This window comes from Lipophrys pholis, assembly GCF_963383615.2.
Source record: "Lipophrys pholis genome assembly, chromosome: 4".
Classification (NCBI taxonomy): domain Eukaryota; kingdom Metazoa; phylum Chordata; class Actinopteri; order Blenniiformes; family Blenniidae; genus Lipophrys; species Lipophrys pholis.
In genome coordinates, this window is record NC_137637.1 from 32,111,725 (window position 1) to 32,133,721 (window position 21,997).

The 21,997-nt window shown below is 39.5% G+C and overlaps 2 protein-coding genes across 6 annotated transcripts; both read left to right on the plus strand.

Annotated features, from left to right (window-relative positions):
* Positions 1 to 6,009: 6,009 nt before the first annotated feature.
* On the plus strand, positions 6,010 to 17,191 carry LOC308108072 (monoacylglycerol lipase abhd6-A-like). 2 transcript variants are annotated; one of them, XM_080460750.1, is made up of 10 exons: positions 6,010 to 6,124; positions 7,039 to 7,098; positions 8,982 to 9,110; positions 11,164 to 11,323; positions 11,909 to 12,022; positions 13,868 to 14,000; positions 14,133 to 14,293; positions 14,781 to 14,835; positions 15,618 to 15,718; positions 16,432 to 17,191. In XM_080460750.1, the coding sequence occupies exons 3-10, from the start codon at positions 8,992 to 8,994 to the stop codon at positions 16,609 to 16,611; spliced, it is 1,023 nt and encodes a 340-aa protein (XP_080316876.1). In that variant the 5' UTR covers positions 6,010 to 6,124; positions 7,039 to 7,098; positions 8,982 to 8,991; the 3' UTR covers positions 16,612 to 17,191. The 2 variants fall into 2 exon arrangements, with proteins under 2 accessions (XP_080316876.1, XP_080316877.1); XM_080460751.1 differs by having other exon boundaries at positions 8,985 to 9,110; positions 16,432 to 17,070.
* Positions 17,192 to 17,680: 489 nt separating this feature from the next.
* rpp14 (ribonuclease P/MRP 14 subunit) lies at positions 17,681 to 21,820 on the plus strand. Of its 4 annotated transcripts, XM_080462257.1 has the most exons (7): positions 17,693 to 17,801; positions 17,998 to 18,053; positions 18,598 to 18,749; positions 18,841 to 18,925; positions 19,441 to 19,517; positions 19,595 to 19,673; positions 21,002 to 21,820. In XM_080462257.1, the coding sequence occupies exons 3-7, from the start codon at positions 18,658 to 18,660 to the stop codon at positions 21,056 to 21,058; spliced, it is 390 nt and encodes a 129-aa protein (XP_080318383.1). In that variant the 5' UTR covers positions 17,693 to 17,801; positions 17,998 to 18,053; positions 18,598 to 18,657; the 3' UTR covers positions 21,059 to 21,820. The 4 variants fall into 4 exon arrangements, with proteins under 4 accessions (XP_080318381.1, XP_080318383.1, XP_080318382.1 ...); XM_080462255.1 differs by lacking the exon at positions 17,998 to 18,053 and having other exon boundaries at positions 17,681 to 17,801; XM_080462256.1 differs by lacking the exon at positions 17,998 to 18,053 and having other exon boundaries at positions 17,699 to 17,801; positions 18,574 to 18,749.
* The last annotated feature ends 177 nt before the right edge of the window (positions 21,821 to 21,997 follow it).

A 21,997-nucleotide genomic window follows, 5' to 3' on the forward strand; every position in this document is an offset into this window, starting at 1 on the left:
AATAATAATAATAATAATAATAATAAAAGTCCCAAAGTAAAACAATAAGTATTAACAGAGGTCAAAATAATAATAAATTCAAAAAAATTCAAAAAATTAAACTTCCAACATTTCAAGAATCCCTGCTTTAATTCTATATAATATTTTAAGTGTTTCTGTCTTTTGTAATTCACGTCTAAAGCTTGAAAGGAGATATTTGGAGGTGGAGGGTGCATCAGGGGCTCTTTGGACTCTATATTCTGGCTCAGACTGGGTTTGTGAAGGGTGATTGTGACCTGAGGTGTCTGCATGCTTCTGTTGGGAAAAACATTGAAATGTATGAATATCAAAAAGGAGACTCTTTTGTTTGTTTGTTTGTTTTATGGCTGTTCTGTTTTACCTGAGGCTCAAACTGAGATCCCCACACATCCGTATGTAGACCACAGGAATCTCCCCTCATGCTACGGACTCTCTTCATGATAATGAGATAAGTTCCTTCATGCCGCGCCCGTCCTCCCTGTTCTGTTTCTAATGAGTGTCCAAATGTGCGCCAGTTGTGGTTTTGCGGCTCGCGCTGAGTCGGCGGGATCTCAGTCTGGGCGCTCCGCCTGCTCTGTGCTGTGCACCTCTAGTGGAAGAAGTTTTGGTCTACTGTTTGCATGACCTGGTTAAATATGTTTACATGAATGATGATCAATTAATATAAACTCACATGATTATTACTCTGTTGTATTGAAGAAAAAAAAAAAAAAGATGTAATACTGTAATTTTGAGATATATAATGTGAAGTGAGTAACACCAGAAGTAATGTTGTTGACAAAGTACAACACAGCACAGTGAACTTATCATTTGCATTGACTGCGATGGTCAAGTCTTTACCGGGATTGACTTTTCTCCTGTACTATGTTTATTTACAACTCTGAGCATTTTTATCCTCATCCTGTTTTTGTTTTTTTTGTTTATTTTGCTGTTGCCTATATAGAAACTATTCAGCTTGAAGCCAGGCACCAACACAAAGGGGGAAAAAAAAAACCAACATATCAGCAGCAGTGCAAAATATGAAACGATGCCATGGTGTTGGGAACTTCACCTGTCTGGACAGCATGCGAACTCCACATTATCCCTGCTGAGGAGAAGACCTGCAGTTCTAAAGCCATACAGGGAAATGGGAAAGTAGTCATTTTTGATTCAGTCATCTCTTAAGCGTGTGATGACGGGCGGCTCCGATTGTGCCAGTGATTTCATATATTAAAAACAAAACATTTACCCTCCAGCAACCTGCTGAAATCACTTTAATATTGATCCTAATCATAACGTGCCATTACCAAACTGGAGTACATCATAATATATTGTGTTTTATTAGATTTCTCAACCCACCAACGTTAGCTGAGCATCAACACATTTTGTTGCTCTCATTAGTTTTTCATTACTGATACAAGCAGGTCCATAGTATAGTACAAGAAGGCAATCACTCCAAAATTACATGACTGTAGTTGTGGAAAATATGCAAACTGTGTTTGAAGGGCTTCATGTTAACTGTAAGAAAGCCAGTGTTGAAGACTTTGGTAATCTGGCTGTTCTATGTTTGGTAATGACCTTTTGTTCAACCTTTCCTGGAAGTTGTTTCCACTTGGCTGTGTTTTTTTAAATGCTCATGTTACCCATTACAAACACATCTAAATGCATAAGGAAACACATGTATATTATATATATAAATATAAGTATATATTGTATATCCTTTTTTTGTAAAAGCTGTTTTGAGCTACAAACGTATGGATGCAATGCATCATGGGTTATTGAACAAGATGTAAGAAAATACAATTTGTACCCACAGAGATATGATTGCAGGAAATCAAATAAAACTTCCTTGTCTATGCATAGTGTGTTTTGTCATTATGCCGCAACTTCATTATTTTTTTCCCTTTTAATTTTTCCACATGAGATGCTTATTTCGCTTACCTATTTTACCTCTTTGAAGAAATTAAACAAATTACTTTAATTTCTTTTAGTAAGTTTTGCACAATAAATGTTTTTTAAAAATATAAATAAATAATATATCTATATTCATTTATTTATTTATGTATTTGTATTGTTATATATACATTATCATACACACACACACACACACACAAACACACACACATATAGATAGATAGATAGATAGATAGATAGATAGATAGATAGATAGATAGATAGATAGATAGATAGATAGATAGATAGATAGATATCTATATAGATATATATCTATATAGATAGATAGATAGATAGATAGATAGATAGATAGATAGATAGATAGATAGATAGATAGATAGATAGATAGATATAGATATCGATATACTGTATATATATAGATAGATAGATAGATAGATAGATAGATAGATAGATAGATAGATAGACAGACAGACAGACAGACAGACAGACAGACAGACAGACAGACAGATAGATAGATAGATAGATAGATAGATAGATAGATAGATAGATAGATAGATAGATAGATAGATAGATAGATAGATAGATAGATAGATAGATAGATAGATAGATAGATAGATAGATAAACAGTAAATTTAATAACTGAAGGTAATGGGAGGCTGCAGCTGATCCCAACACTCACATTCACACTTAGGCTAATTAGAGTCACTAATAAAGCTCAAACACCCTCAGGGGGGAAATGGAAACTCTAGGCAGAAAACCAGACTCAAACCAGAGATAATCTCCTTTTGAAGGCAGAAGTCTAACCAATAAACCACTTTGTGGCCCAACAACATTCAAAAACAAAAAAATAATCAGAGAAGCCATTAGAATATTTACACACATGCTTAATTATTCCGTAAGTGCAAAGTTTTGTGTCGGTCTGCCAGCTGTTTATGTTTTCGACCTGTTTCAATTATTTATAGTATAAGACCACAGATGGTCTCGTAAGTATTCGTCGACATCAGACACAGCTATCCGGTGTTTGCTCTGAATCACCGAGGACTGTGGCGGCACACCATAATCTAATTCGTCCCACCACAGTTTGTTGGTGAGCCTTTGTCCCACTTCATCAGCAAAACATCTCTGACTCACTGTCACGTTGCACACTCACACCTACGGGCAAATTAACCTCAGATTAAGGTTTTTGGAGGTGAAAAGAGAAAACGAGTACCTCGAGAGAAAAAAAAGAAGTGATGGTGAGGAGCAGTTTAAATCCAGCAGTCGTGATATATGGATGTGGATAATGTTCCCATAACCTTCATAGTACAAAAAGATTTATCCGCCTCGTCAATCTAAAAAAGGCACGATTGTTGTAATGTGGTTCATAAATGCACTGTATTTAAATACAGTTAATGTTGGCTGAAATTGAATAATAATAAAGAGCCCCATCCCAGAAATGTATCGCCGGCCGCCATTGCTCATATGTTTCACGACTTTAAAGCCGAGCTGAACTCAGAGAAAATTGTGGTTCAGTGTGGATTACAAACCGGCCCTGATGGTGCGTATTGTCCTACTGCCTGCAGGCGAATGAGGTATTCTAGTGTAGCAGCACTGTGCTAGCTGACGTTTCATGACAATATGTTGCTGTTTGGATGTATTTTACTCTCAAAACAGCGCAAAGCAACAGCAACGTGCAATGCTTGGCAAAGCCGTTTTGAAACACCAGCTCGCCGAGGAGAACAACACTGACCCCGGCATCAAAACAATGAAAAGCAGCTCCTCCACGCTGTCAGCAGGCGACTCACACCTCCGTGAAGCTGCGTCCTGCTCCACGCAAAACTCCCTGAAAATAGTCTCAGTCGTTTGTGTTGCATTAGTGCTGGAAAAATCGCTGTTTGTGCTGCGTTGCTAAAGTATTTCCCCAGGGATTATTTAAGTGATTCTGAGGTTTTAAAGCTCGTCCACCACCATCTGGGGCAATATCAACTAAAAGTGCCAAGAATGGCTGAAATTACCCAAAAATTACAAAACAGTAAAATGCTAAAAGGACTAAAGTAGTTGCAGTTTTTTGAATTCCATAACTGCAACATTAACAGTTTTTGTAAATATAACAAAACTTCGCACCAATGACTATTAACTGTGTCTTTTGTTTCTTTGTTTTTGTTATTTTGAAAGTTAAACATGTTGCATCAAGTGAATTTTAGCGCATAGAAAATCTGTAAAAACTTTTATTTCTTTTACTAACAAAGGTTGCAGACAAAGTTCCCTTTCCTTGAATCGCCTTACATTTTAAAACTAAAAGAGGATTTTATACATTTCCGTTAACACGCTGATTCACCATCAGCATCCGAACAGCCCTGACTTCCATCAGGAACCATTATGATTATGGTCATCCATGTTATTTCCAGAAAGAGCAAAAGCTTCACAAAGTTAGAAGTGGGGTTTCTTTTTACCTGCACGAACAGAAATGTGGTCATTTCAACCCAAACCTGAACCAGGGTTGTCGGATCTGACTGAATGTTTGTACCCAAACACTATATAAAAACTGCAAATCACAACTTTTCTTTAGAAACCCGTTAAAATAACAATAAGCTCACATCTAAAAATGGAAAACATCATACACACGTAAGCTTCACAACTCCGTCAAACAAGGAAAGGAAAAGAAAGGTGACACAAACAGATTTTCACAATGATGTAACCAATCAGCCAATACAGTTGTTTCTTCAGTCATCAACCGTCTAAGGTAATCCAATAACATTTTCAAATGTGTGGCTGCACATGAAATTTGTTTGTCTGTTTGTCAGAGAGGGAAAATATTCTAACTCCAACGAACTCCTCTTGCTCCTTGAACTTGAAAGAGACGATCTTTTATCACACAGAAACAGATCATGCAATTCCGAGTAAACGTCATAATTCTGTTAAACAAAGTCTCCATACAGAAACAACAGTCTTATATTCAATGCATACATTGAGTCCTTTTCTCCTGGAATTTATGAAATACGAAATAAAAAAAAATAAAAAGAAACTGAAAACCACAAGTTTCCACAGTAGAGTTTATATGACATGTGATGATGACCTCTTGTCAACCCAATTGTTTACATTTTTTCTTCTACTGCTTATTGGCGGTTTGAAATTGAATGGAGGCTCTTCGTGGTCCCCAAGTGAACTGTATTGAGTAAAATACTCAAAGATCTGGAAATTAAGATTAAGATTCATCATTACTTGTTTTAATGTATTTCTTTCATTAAAGCTTTAATGTATTTATTTTATTGATATATTTATTTTACTTTTTGTAAAGCTTTTCTGTATTTCTTTAATTTCTTGATTTTTTTTGTAAAGCATCCTAAATTGCCTTGTGTTTTAATAGTGCTCTATAAATAAATGTGCCTTCCCTTCTTTTCTTTTGTTCAGTACTTATTTACTTGTATTCCTTGATATATTCCGTCCATCCATCTTCTATACTACTTTATCCTGTGCAGGGCTGCGGGGCGCTGAAGCCTATGGGCAAGGGCAGGACAGGTCTCTAGTCCATCACAGACAACCACACACTCACATTCAGACCTAAGTGCAATCCACGCATGCACACTAGGAGAACTAACCAGTAACTATACTGTATAGTTTGCCTGTTTTTCCAGTTTTGGAAAATGTATTTCTTGGACGCTTTGTAGTTTGTTTTTGAATGTGATTTGAAGTATAAACTGCGACAATAACATTTCCGAGTAAGTGATTATCATTACCCATTGAGCAAAATAAATGAGCTCATATATGGGTGAAAGGACACATCGCTTTTTGAAGTTACCTTTTTAACCTTCGTGGCAACAATTTTGTGATTTTTGTTTTTTTCAAGAATATTCTTTAAAAACCAGCCTTATATTGTTTTTGAAAAGAAGAGTATTTTTTTTTTCCCCAGCCCAGTGTGTGGGTGAAATAAATCCACACAATTTGGAAAAACTTGTCTCCACTGCAGAAAAACAACTGGACACGTGGTGGTGGCGCCCTCACGTGGACGTGCCACACATCTGGCTGTGTTACGCACTTTAACGCTCATCACTTAACGGGGTTTCCGACAGCACGTGAACGCAACAGGGCCTCCCTCCACTGTACTGCCCCTTTAAGTGCAGATAAAAGGCCGGTTGTGTAATGAGGGACAAGAGAGGACTGAATGAAGGCCAGCTGGTTCTGACAGAAGGACGGCGTGCAGCTCCAGAACAGCTCACTCTGAACATTCATACAGGTAACAGTCATCCACCTTTATTCTATAGTAGTTGTTACGTAACAAGCCGTGATCTGTGATGCTTTCACATGTTAACGGAAATACTGTCCGCGGTCACTAAGTTTTGTCACGGCAGATGTGCCTTTTTAACTGGTAAATGTCTGTTGTTGTTGTTTTTTTTTAAAGTAAATACTGAGTAATACGTAGAAATCTGCACAAAAAATTACAACCTGTTGTTATTCAGGTTGGAAAAAAAGGTCTGGTTTCTGTTGTCTCTTCATTTGAACTTGTTTTACTGTATTTCCGGTTTGTGCTGCACTTTTATCACACGTGACTTTTTTTTTTTTTAACTTTGTTTAAATTCAGGACATATTATTAATACGATGTTGAAAATGCATTATAGGATTCTTTTGTTATTATCATTATTATTATTATTATTATTATTACACATTTTTATTTTTGTTGGCCATTCTTGTAATATTTACTGCTCAAGCATACTTTTTAAATTTTTTTATTCCTATTTATTTGTTATCCTTGAGCAATGTGGAGCTTCTGTGATAATGCAATTTACCTGTGGGCTGAATAGTCTTATCTTATCTTATTCTTCTGCCTGCCTCAGTGGCAAGGCGCAGAGATTACTATCCTAGGCAGCTTGTTAATTTCATTATTATTTTCAAGCTTTTTTGGGGGGGGGGTAACTAGTCCTGCACTGTTGAGAGCACAGACACAAAAAATTGGGAATATGTCACTGTCACTTTTGTTAACAATCCGGCTAATCGTTTCTGAATAAATCCCCTAAAACTGTGAAAAACAAAAGTCCCATACAAAGATAATGGGTCATCTCATCTCATTAATGTGGTTGTTGTTGTTCACATAATAAATTTGTCACAGTGAGACCAGAACAGGAAATATGCTGTCTTTCTTTTTTCTTTCAGAAACATTTGAAGAGAATTTCCATTGTTACTGTACTACTGGGACTGTGGTTGCAATAACAGGTAAGTTCACTCTCTAAAAGATATTATCACTTATTCTCTAAGTTTTCTTTGTTGAGTCCTTCTTTGGGGAGATTGTTCCTTTTGTGTTGCAGTTTTTTAGTAAAGTAGTAAAGTTTTTGGATTCAACCGGGGGTATTTTCCGCTACGCCAGCGAACTTTAAGGCATAGGGATTTTGTAGGTTCTCCCTTATTCTGTACAGGTTTCATTTCGATACTTGAGAAAACCTACCACATGCTTGTTTATACATCCATCCACCTTCTATAACTGTGGGCGAGGGAAGGATTCACCCTGGACAGGTCTCCACTCCGTCACAGGACAAAGCCGTTAACCTGACCTGGACAGTTTGAGGGAAACCGGAGGAAACCCACGCACACACAGGGAGAACATGCAAACTCCACATGGAAGGGCCCAGCGGGTATTTAAAAACCAGAGTTGTGATGTATAGTTAAGGCAGGCACAGTGAGAAGTTTGATTTGAAGGGAGGATTATTAGTACGAATGACAAGCTGGACGTTAAGTTAACAGGATAGGGACAAAACGTCATGTTTCTGTCTCTCCGTGTTCGTCCTGTCGTAGACTGTCCAGAGATGTACTTCAGTGCCACAAGACCCGAGTTTTATACAGCCTTAAAGAAGATGGATGTATTCTGGGAGACTGTTGTAGCTGATATAAAAGCTTAATCACAGTGGTTGGAGATGTTTAGCTGATGCAGTGGGGTAAATGTCCGTTAAGTAACTGGTGGGACAAATTAGACTATGGTGGGTCCGCCACAGTCTTTCAGCAGTTAGGAGCAAACACTGGATATCTGTGTCCGTCGGGAGCCGGCATTGCTGCTCACAGTGAACCAGACACAACTGACGACCAAGTATATTTAGAAGAATAACACAGCTTCATGTATATGGTGTTGTATTTACAAATAATTGAAGGTCAAAACCACAAACAGCTGCCATAAAAATCCCTTTTTAAGAGAGTAATGACGCATGCGTTTACTTTGAATGCTTTTAGAACATCTGCTTTAGAGTCTTATTTTAAGTCTGGACTGGGTCCCTTCATGACTGAGAGCTTCAAGCCACAAAGTGGTTTGACGGTCTAATGGTTCGCCACATACTTAAATTATCTCCGGTTTGATTCGGGCTTTGAGGTTCCTTACACAGTGTTCCTGTGTGGAGTTTACATTTTCTCCCCAAAGGTGTTTGAGGTTTATTAGTGACTCTAATTTGCTCTTATGTGTGAATGTGTGTTTTGGATCAAGTTACTCGTACAGTTTTTATTAAAAAGGTTCTTATTGGATTTTAACTAAGAGTTGCTTTCTTGACCTGTTGTTTTGTAAAAATGTTGTAATCGCCCTTTAAACTCGATCTATTTTTCCAGAAGCTTCAGATAACACGTCACCTAAGAAACGGCTTAAACTGAATCTTTTGTACCATAATTGATGGCTCTAATTCGATTTTGACTGACCTAGAATTATTTATTTTTGTCTGAATGTGCAATTCTTTTTTTAAGTTAAGTAGTTTGTTTTGTTTCCTAAGGACACATTCGGACTGTGGAGTTAAACAGATAATGATTTTAATTAATACAAGGATGTTTTGTAATGTTTGTCCTGAATAAGTTATCAAGAGACTGTATTAACAGCATAAGTTCAGCAAGGCCTCTGTTTAAAATATGTGTTTTTTAATTATTATTATATGTACAATAAAAGCTGTAAACAAGCAAACGTTTTTCATGTATAACTGATTTATTTAGATCGTCTCAACAAATCAGAGCTCTGTGACCAGTGCCGGTTGTCCTCTTGGAAGTCATTGTTCGCTTCTCAGAAACTCGCCTTCAGACTGAACGACAGTGTTTTTTTGTTTTTTTATTATTTCCTTTCACTGTTGTTGCAGCAGCGCAGACATGGAGCTGAGTGTGGCTAAAATGGTTTGGCTGGCAGGAAGTGTTCTGGTTGTGCCCGCGCTCGCCGTCTTCACCGTGTTCTTCCTCTGGCCCGGGATGGTCATCAAGACATACAACTGGTAACAGACACACACACACACACACACACACACACACACACACACACACACACACACACACACACACACACACACACACACACACACACACACACACACACACACACACACACACACACACGCGCACGCACACACTCAAATAGGACGATCGGACTGGACGGGTCGCTATTAAACCAACACACAAGTTCAAATAGGAATGTTTCTTCCTACTTTCTCACTTACACTTTCTCATCATATTGAAAATTGTAAAACGTGACTCAAACATCTAAAATCTGCACACGTTACCTTCCCCTGGTGTTCTGACTGTCTGACGGTGATCAAACGCTTCCAGCATGCTGCTGTTTCCAGCACACTCCTGCTGTGAAAGCTGCCCTTTGTGAACTATTTCCCTTCCGGACTTTGGTTAAGCTGATAAAAAAAGAACCTTGTTGCCTTTTGGAAGATTGGTGGATTATTCTCGTGACGTGACGCTGTCACACACATTTGTTGCCGACTCACCCTCATGTAACTGCTTCTGCCTGCAGCCTCGTAGTTTAGACAGTCAGAGAGGGCCGACACATGAGCTCAAGCAGCAACATACAACGAAACCGTTTCCGTCACATTATCAGAATATCGCATACCGTGGGTATTATTTGTTCATTTGTGCAGTGCGGATACATAACTTGGTAGTTTAACATGCCACGTTTTGATTTTAAAGTAATATGTACACACTTTTGTTTTCATTAAAATATAAAAGTTATTCACGACCAAAACAGATTTTTTTACTTTTGGGGTGATCAATGGGTCATTGTGCCATAAATCATTTTGTAAAGTCAGGCGTGTTAAATAATCAGTTGCTGTCCTAGTTTCTTTGCCCTTTTGAATCTTGACAAGGTTGTTACTGTGGCTCAGTTGGTTGAGTTTTGTCAACCAGACTTCTTTTATGTTTTTAGATTTATTCTAGCAATATAAATAAGTTATTCCCAGAATATGTTTTAGTGAACTAAAATGTTTGTGGAGTCAGGGTTTTAGTGAACCATAACTCATTCAGATTTCACATGACACAAGGTCAAATTACTTTTGACTTGCCGACTGATCCTTGCGACACATTTCACCTTAACTGTTGATTACTACAAATCAGATATAAACAAGTGGAATTACATCACACACTATAAAACAAAATAGTAGAAGCTGCTGTAGAAAATGAAAGAGCTTGTAAAATGCGAAAGGGACATAAAAGTGTAAAGCCATGAAAGATCAGATTAGGAACAGACAGTTAAACTCAAACAAATAACATTATATGCTGAGATTATTCCTGAGGAAACTTTTTATATGGGTTATGTTGAAGTTCCTGAACACTGACATGAGTTATATGATGTAATGAAACATTAATAATTAGTTTCTGTGCTATCTGGATGACTAAACAATCGGGTGAATATGTATTCATGATGCTTTTAACTCTTTATATGGCACATATTAAAATAATGAACTTTGTAGTTTAACAGTTCACCAATATAAATATTTCATGTTATAAATCTTTCAAAAAAAAAAACGTGTCCATGCGGGGAAGTAAAAGTTCTTCCTAATGAGTTATAAAGGTTAAACAGTACTCTTTCTACATTTCTTACTCTGTGAGTGTACTTTGGATAATATGTTATATAAATCCTCAGAAAAAAGTACCAGAACTAGACTTTTTGGATGCGTCGGGTCTACGTGTCAGAGATAGACTAGTTTCCTGTGCCTATCATCCAACATGGTGTCAAAGAGACAGTTTACTGTACTCCATTTTCATGTAGTCCATTTTCATAATTGTAAAAAAAATACTGTAATTGATGCACAAACTGAATCTATCTCCATGTGCAGCGCCACGTTTATGAGCTTTAAAGGAAATCATTCAGACGTTATCAAAGCTGATAAAGGTTTCACCCTAAAGAATACGCGGGTCAGGTTCCTCTGATTTGGTTTTTCTTGCTGATTGCTGACGTCTGAGGTCACGTTTCAACGTGTATGGTGCGAGCTGATAACAGGACGTCAATCATTTATTTCAGACACGGCTCTCTCTATTCGTGCACAGGTATTGGCGTCAGAAGCTGGGACTGGTGGTGCGCTACTCTCACAGCGGAAGTTATCGCTTCTGCTACTTCACCCGCGGGACGCCGTCCAGCACCTCGCCGTCACTGCTGCTGCTGCACGGCTTCTCCGCCTCCAAGGACATGTGGCTGCCCATCGTCAATGTAACTCCAGATTATTGTTAAATGTTTTTTTTAATTATATTTTTTTTATAGTGACGTTCAAATATCGAGCAAAAATCAATGCCACAAACTTCGCAAACCGAAAAAGGCAATTCAGTCCATTGTGAAGTATTTATAATACAGTCTGCATATTCACATACTGCATATACTGTACACATAACTACATAACTGTACATTTCATTGTTGGACTGTCTTGTTTGTATATTGTCTTTTCGTTTATATTCATATATGCATATTGTTGTGTGTATGTATCAACGGTGTCACACAGCGGGAGACGACAAAGTTATGACCGTATGATGAAAGAAAGTAAATAATTAGAATAAAAGAGAGCACAAATTTCACTTTGGCCTTCAGTGGCGCAGGGGTGCGACCTCTGTACAGGAGCTCAGACTGAGGCGTTCATATATTTTCAAAGTCAAAGTCGCTTTATTTGTCGTATAGATGCATATATATGTATTCCCTTTAGGACCAAATATAACGTGGGATTTGGGTCACAAAACTATAAACTTATACCATGATGAGAGTCAGCAGGTGGTTCATCTTGGGTGTGTTTGTTTTCCCCACCAGTTCCTCCCCAGAAACCAGCACCTGGTGTGTGTGGACATGCCGGGGCATGAGGGGACGAGTCGCACCGGGGTCGAGGATTACAGCATCCAGGGTCAGGTCGCCCGAATCCACCAGGTGTGTGTGTGTGTGTGTGTGTGTGTGTGTGTGTGTGTGTGTGTGTGTGTGTGTGTGTGTGTGTGTGTGTGTGTGTGTGTGTGTCTCCCTTCTTTCTGATTTAAAAACAACTTGATAGGAAGCAATTTAATAAAAGGTAAAAGCAAATCCGATTTTAGTGAAACATGAAACACGAGTGTTTTAAAAAATAAATAAATTTTAAATATATGACATAATGCAAAGCCGTGAATGTAACTGGTGATAAATGCAGACTTTTCGTCCTTGTGTGGATGAGTTTACAGATTATGAGTAGGATAGCCTGCTACTTAAAGGGACCCAGGACGACCCAGAGATGTTTACCTGAGAAACATCTGCTGAAACTGGTCCTTCCACAGTCACTTGGCCGGAACAGTAAAAACAAACCTACCACAGAGACGCTGCTATCTGAAAAAGACAAAACATCCGTGAAGTTTGAATCAAGATGACGCCACATACTACAAATCATCACTGGATTTTAAATAAAAGTGCCTCCAAAAAAAAAAGCCCACCACAAAACCTGCAGGTGCATCCATTACATATTTTATATAAAGACTAGAAAGTAAAAACCTTCAGCAAGCACGCAAAAGCAAATACTTTTTATTTCTATGAATGTAGTTAAATATGAGTCGGACCTGGAGTCGTTCAGCATCGAGCAAATATTACACCCTGACAGGAGACAGAGCATCATAAAGAGATTAGAGATTACTGAGATTAATTCCTAATCTATAGCTTGGCTCTGCTTTGATTTTAAAATACATTAATTTGATGTGTTTTGTCTGGTTTGCTCATAGAGAAGCTGTGTGTATCCCCCAACAAGTCACACACTGTTATAACACCAGGGGGGTCCGAAACTTTATTCACATAAAGAAAAGTATTCAAACCGCAGCCTCACTTAATGAAATCATCGAAACGTCTGCAGGCTTCTTCGCTCGCTATCCTGCTTTTATTTCATTTGGCTATTTTTGGTCTCCATCAGCAACATTCTTCTCAGACATTAATTGAGAAGCTTCAGGACATGTTCTAAAAACGGTGGTCAGTAAACATGTTTTGAAACCCTAATCATTCGAGTCGCCCGTCGTCTTCGAACGAGTTCTTCTATAAAAAGGGATTGATGGCCCCTGAGCGCGTTTCTTCTTTGTGTTGAACCTCAGAAACACAATACAGTCAGTTTCATGTGTCGGCCATATTCATTATATTTTTACAACTTGCTGCAGATCAAATTACAAACAAACCTTCAGCGACAGCTTGCTGTAGTTTATTATACGTGGTCCTCTATAGAGCAACGGAATCCACTCCCATTTTTAGCCCTGAGCCTTCCACATGCACATGGGAATGTTTTCACTCCTTTTTAAGGTCCATCATTTACATTTTAATGTTTATATCTGTTTTTGATGCGTTCTTTTAGCTCTTCTTAGATCTGAACATTGAGTTTACTGGTTCCAAATGATTTCATTGAACGCGTGTCAATTCAGAAATGTAAAATTCACAGTGTTTGGTTTATGTGAGGTTCACTGAAGTCTTGTTAAAAGGGAGGCACAGCGATCACCTTCAAAGGCAGTGCTGACTGCACCATCTGCTGGTGAAAACACCTCACCAAAGCGAGCAATGTGGGAACAACACGCTTGTATGATCAGGGAACAAAGAAGAAAATATGATCTGGTGCAATCAAAAATTGTCCACTTTCAATAGATCATCAAAATGTAAGACTTTTATCTGTAACTAAAGGCAGCATGACTCCATTTTCTTTTTTTTGTGTGTGTGAGAGTTGGTGAAAACATTGCTGCTCCCCTGAGATTACATATTAAATAGCGTTCTGTCCCTGTCCAGTTTGTGCAGAGTGTCGGTCTGGATAAAAGACCGTTTCACCTGGTCGGCACATCGATGGGCGGGAATGTCGCGGGCGTGTACGCTGCCCGGCACCCTGCCGACTTGTCCAGCCTCAGTTTGATCTGCCCGGCAGGTAAAGTCAGCAGATATCTGATCAAATGAGTAGTTGTGACCTTCTTTTAGATCTACACCCACCGATATAAACATAGTTGGACCTGAATCAAGCCGTCAGTTTTTGATGCCGACAGTCGTCTCTGCCCTCCAGGCCTGGTTTACCCGACAGACTCCAAGTTCGTCAGCCGTCTGAGGGAGCTGGAGGACAATCTTCCCCAGGAGCAGTCCATCCCGCTCATCCCCACCAATACTGAGGAGCTGGAGGAGATGCTGAGCCTCTGCTGCTACACGCCCCTCAAACTCCACCGACAGGTACTAAACCACGCTGCCCATCCCCAGGAAACAACACTCGGAGACCGTTTTGGACAAGCTACCAAAAAAAAATCTGTGGTCGATTGTAGGATTGTGGCGACTTCAAAGTGGCTAAATTACTTTATTAATTACTCCAAAACAACTAGTTTCCCTTAATGAGATCTGTTTTAATGTATATACATGTTAGGCTAATGCAGCTGGGAACTCGGGAAGATACAGTTGGGGAAAGTCCCATTTCCCGCTTAGAAGTCTTTTTTTTTTTTTTTTCATGAATCTGCTCACTAATGACAAAATATGTTGTTGTTACTCATGAATTCAAGCCAGGGATGAAATGATGAGTGTAAAGTTATTAAAGCTGATAGACGTCTCGCCTCCATAATTGGCAGTGCTGCTGGGTTAATGAGGCGCTCCTCAGTTTTGTGTAATAGAAACTGTTGAATCGAAATTCTCTGCGAACACTAAAACTAACATTTTCATTCGTTTTCAGGTCCTGAAAGGTCTCCTTGCCAACCGGCTCGCAAATAATGATTTCTACAAAGAAAGTTAGTTTTCTTCTCCTTCTCAGTTTTTTTTCTCAAAACGCTGGTCTTTTCACATTATCTTCCAATCCATCCAGATTAACCTCACATAATTTTACCGAAACGTTTGAAACGACACTAATCATATTTTCTTGCTCTGCTTCGGGTTCATTTGTTGACGGTACAAACGTTTCCTCCATCCTCCAGAGCAACAGAGTCCCGTCACACACCTCCATCTGACACTAATCCCGCTTACGTTCCTTAACACATTAACACCCCAGTAGCTGATACGCTTCAGACAAATTATAAAGGCTTTACTGATGCATTTTTAATCATAAAACTATTAAATGAAGCCTCACTGTTGAAGACAAGTCAAGTGAGGTGTCGAATCCATAAAGTTTAGGACTTATGATTGCTGATTTAGTATCGCTGTGATATGAAATTCTTTTATCATGTGGATATTTAAACAAATTGTTCTTTTTCTGTAATAAAACCTCTGAAAACAAGTTTTATATTAAAACTTTTAATATGTTTGCCTCAGACAACAGCAGCCTCAATGAACCAGCCTCTTGTTGACCTTTGGTTTGTTTTAGTTTCGATAAAGTAGAAGTAACAGGAATTATTCGGTTGTAGAGGGTATCATGCTGTATTCATCCTTTCAGCACGTCTAATTCCAACAGGCAAATTCCTCATTATTTTAGTTTGCAATAAAAGAAAACTATCCATTATTGATTTGTGTACTTATTTAAATACTATTATTGTATTTCCATCATATGCATTGTTATGTCTGTGTGTTTTCTTTGTAGTGTTCATGGAGCTTGTTGGGGAGAAGTCTCGTCATTCGCTGCAGGAAAACCTGCATCTGATCACAGCGCCCCTGCAGGTCATCTGGGGCAAAGACGACCAGGTGATTAAAAACACAACCCACTGTTAAGCCCTTTTAGCCACGTTATGGGAAGGATGCACCATAACTGGGACTCCAGTCCCAGATTACACATTCACACCGTCGATTAACTGAAAACATCAAACGCAATGTTCACACAGATGAAGCGTGAAAACTGAACATGAGAATGCCAGTGAGTTCAAACCAGGAATATTCTTCACCGATTTTAGATGATTTCAATGCTCGTGGAGGAAAATAAACTTCCTCTTTGTCCATTGTAGTCTTCAGCCTCACACACATGTCCATCAGCATTCAAACAAGGTATCATCAAGAATATTTACAAAATAATCTCATCGGTTATCTCTTATCAATATTCAAACCTCATAGCAAAGTTAAACGATGTAACATTTATGAGGGTTGATGCATGATGCATGCCAGAGTGTTTTGGTGAGTTTTGTGGGTGTTTTTAGTAATCATAATACCATGAGTGGCGTCACACAAACAACAGATTGTTTACACTAAAGAATCCACTCAAAACTTTGCGTCGAGGTATAGAGCTGGTTGCGTTGATGAAGGGACTTATTTAATATTCTACAGAGTTACAGCAAATACATCCTAAATTGGAGGGGAAAACAAAATGCAGTATGGCAGATGATCAATCGCAAAATCAGAGTTTGGCTTTCCTCACACAACCAAAGACAGTATTGCTCGACTGACTCACCTGTCTGCTCCCCCAGGTGTTGGATGTTTCGGGGACATCAGTCCTGCAGGCGGCGCTGCCTCGCTGCCAGGTGGAGGTGTTCGACAGCTGCGGTCACTCGGTGGTGCTGGAGCGTCCCAGAAAGGCCGCCAAGCTCATCCTGGACTTCCTGTCCGAACAGGAGGTCACCGATGAAAACTCCAAGAAAATTTCCTGAAGAAAAACCCGGAAGATGGAGGATGAAGAAGAGAGAGAAGAAGGTTGTAATGAGATTAAGATGAGGAAGTAATTCTGGTGATGAAGATATTTTATTGTCGAGTTGTGGATGGTGCTCACTGTGAAACTTTTATCAAAAATGCACAAAAGACTGTTAAGATATTCCCGTGTGGCTGTCTCACTGCAGCCTGATTTAAAAAAAAAAAATTTGTCTTTAATGTTCTTGTTATTTGAAGTCATTCCATGTCAGGACTTTGCACTTTTCACTGTATTCGGTTTTCAGGCTGTTGATCTGAGAATTTAGTCTCCTGCTGTATGACCACATTGTCAACATGTTTAACCTCATTGTTTAAAAGTGTACTGTGGGAATTCTGCTGTAAGATTAAGGAGTGATTTCTGTCACGTCGAAGAGTTTGTAAGTAGAAAGATATTTTAATAAATGAGCTGATTCAAATGCTTTAATTGTTGTTCGGAGTACCTTCTGTCTGGGCTTAAGTTGAGTAGCTTTGGCTACTGACGTGCCATCCCACTGAGCACTGGTTGTGTTCAGTTTATAAAATTCAGAGCCTCAATGTTTTCCACATTTTGTGATGTTGCATTCTTATTCCAAAATCTATTTCAGCCGTCATAAACAGCCCAGTGAAACGACAACATAATCTGAATGACCACTATACACTGACAATATATTATTGTTGATTGTAGAAGTAGTAGAGGCTTTAGAAGTAATATTATAAATACTGGTAATAATAACAATATAGTAGAAGTAGTATTTTTGAATTTTGTGGTCTTTTTAAAAATTATTTTCAGAGACTACATCTCCCATCATGAGGGAGTAGTAAATATTAGTAGCAGTCGTAGTAGTAGTAATAGATATTAGTAGACGTAGAAACAGTAGTAGTATCAGTAGTATTTTTGTGTTGTTTCCTCTCCCAGCCGGTGTAGGTAAGCTGACTGAAAGCTAAAGTTAGCTCCCTAACTTTATTTAAACTGTGACGGGGAAACTTGCAGCCAATAATAATGCGAAACATCGTCACAGCCAATCATAATATGCTACGTCATCGCTAGGCGCCGGGGCAAGCCCCGCCCTGGACAGATCGGGTAACCCATGGGGTCGCCTGCTGCTGCCTGGAAGGTTTTATGTTGTCTGAGCGACTAACCTCAAGCTGTCACGACCTCACGCTCATGTAGCTGGTGAGTACAACTCTCCACATTTCTACTGGAAGTCACAACAACACGCAAACACTTTTTTTAATCATCTGCTTTACCTGCTGTTTAACAGCTGCGAGCTGTTAGCATAGCCGCATCTAGCATGTTTGCCTCGCTGCTGTTTGACCTGCGTGCTGATTTATGTCTCCTTAATAACCTCTAGAAATACTTATTTTTCCAGGCCATTTAAATTCTACGTTTTCTCTATCTTGGATGGTTGGCTTGCTTATTTATTATGTGAGTAATTTCATTATGCACATTGGTTGATTTATGTGTATTTAGTTGGATATATGAAGACCTTTTACATTGTTTACATGTTTGTATTTCTTGAGTTTTACTAATAACCAGAAACAAAACTTGAATGACATAACGTGCCCTTTCTCTCATCATCGGTCTGACCTGTAACACTTATTTAGTTTGTATATTACATCTTTTTTAAAAGTTAACAGTGAGCTACAGCAATTAAGTTCATCACCGAGAGCTTCACCCCAGAACAGAATCACATCTATATCATATATTAGTCGTAACTTTACTCAAAACTAAACAGTCTTCTTCACACTATCCATTAACTTGATTATTGATTATTTTATCATCCATTTTTTTTAAAAGCAAATGTTATTTTACTTATTGGTGTTTATTTTGGTTGCAGTTGATTTCTCAATCAATAAATTGTGTCGTGAAAGGCTAGAAATTATTGAGCAATGTTTCTGTTGTAGTGTAAACCTGTAAAATACCTCAAAATATAAACTTAGAATAGAAATACTTTTTTGTTTTTTTCCAGCCTGCATTCAGCTTACTCTCTGCTGCTCATTGAGAACGAAGCCGTCGATGCTTTAATATAATGAGACGCCTGAACGAAGAGGAAGAACCTCGTGTTTATCAGCGGGTCGTGTTGAAGAACGCCTCTCCGTATCACTACATGAAGGTCCACCTGTAAGTTATCCACACATGAGTTTTACTTTATTTCCCGACCACTTCTGCTCCTTGCTCATGTGCGCTCAGCCCGATCTGTTTGTGCGTTTAGTGTTCTGGAGGATGAGACGACCAGACTGAGCGCAGTGGAACTGAAGCAGTTCATCCTAACGGGCCTGAAGACTCTGCATGGGGAGGTGAGAACTCAAGTCTGAGAGCAAACGCCTCCAGAAAATAATCCAAAACTCATTTGAACGAACTAAAACCAACTGTGAGAGGTTTTGAGAAAATCACTCAGGACTATTTCTTTGAGGTTTATTATTTTATTTTTTTTTACTCTTTCCGGTTTCTTTAATACTTATTTACGAAACTAGAAAAGAAAACTTGGCGTGAAACTTTGAGTGTGCCTGATGCCTGTGGCCTTGTTTGTGATTCAGCCCTGTTTAGCGGACATTAAAAATGGCAGCAGGTATCCATGAATTTTTGACTAAAGGCCTGTTACGCTACGTTTCCAAGTGAGAATCCAAAACATTTCTTACGTTTTAGAAGCCTGTTTACGACAACTGTGCTCTCGGCCACTGAGAATGCAACTTTTTTACAAAGAAACAAACAGCACCCGCTAGTGGCCCAACATGTAAACTACATCCTTTTCAGCATTTGTCATTTCCATGTAAGTGGACGTCGTTTCCTAAACGTGTGTGTGTGCGCTCAGGTGGGAGCTGCCTTAAATTTTGACCTGTTGAAGTACGACGATGAGACGCTGACTGCTCTTCTGCGCGTCTACAGCAGGTGAGCGTCACTCGACGCGAAGACATTTTCACTTCTCTTGAAGAAATCAACCCAGTGTGTTCTGTTTTCTCTCCCAGCGGGTTGGTGAAGCTTTGGACTTCTCTGACTCTGCTCGGCTCCTACCAGAACCAGGACTGCGCCTTCAGAGTGCATCAGGTCAGCAACGCAGACTCATCTGAAGTTCATCACAAACACTTCTTCTTCTGGGTCACTTAGACCCCGTTTACGCCACATTCAAGTGAAAACTTCAAGCTTTCATTGTGTTTTGGGTGTCCGTCTACACAACGGTGCTCAGAGCCACTTAAAACACAACTTTTTGAAAATAGCTCCCACGGTGTGACTTTTTGAAAACGCTCCGACTCTGTCTGCGGCGGAAGCACTGTGCATGCGCGTGTTATTTTAATAGAAGAAAAACCAACGGCACACACTCGTGGCCCAACATGAAAACGACACCTTTTTCAGTGTTTCTGCCATTTCTGTTGAAACGGATATTGTTTACAAAACGTTGGCGGGTAAAAACAAAACTTTGCTGAAATGAAAGTGTGAAACGAGAATTCGCTTCCAGTTTGAAGCCCTGTCATGTTGTTCTGCCTATCGGCGGTGAAAATCTTACTGCTCCTCCCCAACACCTGCTTATTTGTTCTCTCACACACACAGAAAACACACACTCACTGTCTGTGGCTGGGATAAATTCCTCATGTCGTAAAAGCAGCTTGTCGTGAGTTCGTTAGTTCATATTTTGGTCATATCAGGAATATAAATGGAGACTCAGGCTGGGCGATTTGGCCTAAAAAAAACAATTATTATTCTATGAAATCTATGATTGTTTTTTCAAGAAAAATAAAAATTTCGATTTTCAATTTAAAAATTTTTTTTCTCAATGCACTTAAAGTGCAGACATCAGATATATTGTCAAAAGTGCAACTTTATTGCAGTGGTTGTCCTCAGAGTTAAAATGCATAAAAAAAAATCTGTAGGGGGGGGGAACTTGAATTTGCAAAACAAAAATCTTTTTTAGCTACAAATTTGATAAATTGATTTAATCAATATTTTTTGCCCAGCCCTAGTGAGGACTTTTGTATAATACCTGCGTGCCTGTCTCTTTAAGAGGCTCGGCGCAAAGATTACTAGCCTGGGCGTCGGTTTAATTTTAATAATATCAGTCTTTTTTTAAAAACGTGCCAACAATTTGGGAATAGTGTGCTGTGACGTTTAACAATTTGACAAACCGTTTCTGCCAAAATTGCAAAAAAAAACAAACTGGCCTGTCAAGGCAGACGGGATTCTGGTGAAAAAATGGAGGGTCATCTGACATTTTCTAGCTTCTCTACCGACTTATGAAATGCAGAGAAATAATTTACCCAATACCTGTCCTATATAACTACATATGTATGTGTACTGGCGTATTACACATTTTATTGTTTTCTGGACTCTGATGTTCAAGATGTCGCAACAATCAAATCTTTCTCTCGTGGTGCCTTCAGGTGTCTCCGTTCCTGCTGGCGCTGACTGGAAACAGTCGAGATCTGCAGCTGGACTGAAGCAGCAGCAGCAGCAGCAGCAGCAGCAGCGGCGGCGGCGGCGTTTCCCTTCAGAATGACTTTTCTCTGGAGGCGAGTCTTCATGAAGCCGGGGCTCCGCCTCTCCTCGGCCACGGCGGCTCCTCCGTTCCGCCGGCTTCTCCACGTGGGCCAGCGAGCCTCGCTCACCAAAGCCTTCTCGTCGCGTGACGTGGAGCTGTTCGCCGAGCTGACGGGCGACACCAACCCCCTCCACCTGGACCCCGCCTACGCCAAGACCACCTCCTTCGAGACGCCCATCGTGCACGGGGTCCTCATCAACGGCCTGATGTCGGCCGTGCTCGGCACCAGGATGCCCGGCCGCGGCTGCGTCTTCTTGTACCAGGAGATCCGCTTCCCGGCGCCACTCTACGTCGGTGAGGAGGTGGTTGCCGAGGCCGAGGTCCGCAAGATCAAGATGTCGTTCGCCTTCATCGCCGTGACGTGCTCAGTGGTGGACAAAGTGGTGATGGAGGGGGAAGTGATGGTGATGATGCCGGAGGACCAGCAGGAGAAGTGACCAGGGGAAAACTTGACACATCAAATGTGAAACTGGCCACAGAAGCGTGTCATGTGCAGCTCATTTCTTCAGATATTTAGATTTCATTTGGAAAACCTCACTTGACAGAGTTTTGACATGATTTGTTTTTCTGGCATGAGTCTGGATTCTGAAATCGGCTCTGTATTTTGTTTGTGGAATATTTGTGGGTCGAGTAAAATGCAATTAAAATGAATAATTTGTCTAATCTGTTTGAAATATTTTTTTTCTGTCCGATATCCAGAAATTGTGTTGTTCTCACCTCATTCGAACTCACTGCGGACTTGTTTCTTTCTTGTTTTTACTTACTTACTTTCAGTTATTCAGACCAGCCCAGATGATTTCAGTCATCAGATCTCTTTTATGTGTTGATCAGTAAGGGA

Coding starts and splice junctions, on each gene's coding strand:
- LOC308108072 (XM_080460750.1), top strand. CDS start 8,992: ATGGAGCTGAGTGTGGCTAAAATGGTTTGGCTGGCAGGAAGTGTTCTG. Junction 9,111..11,163: donor GTCATCAAGACATACAACTG/GTAACAGACACA, acceptor ATTCGTGCACAG/GTATTGGCGTCAGAAGCTGG. Junction 14,294..14,780: donor CCCTCAAACTCCACCGACAG/GTACTAAACCAC, acceptor ATTCGTTTTCAG/GTCCTGAAAGGTCTCCTTGC.
- rpp14 (XM_080462254.1), top strand. CDS start 21,114: ATGACTTTTCTCTGGAGGCGAGTCTTCATGAAGCCGGGGCTCCGCCTC.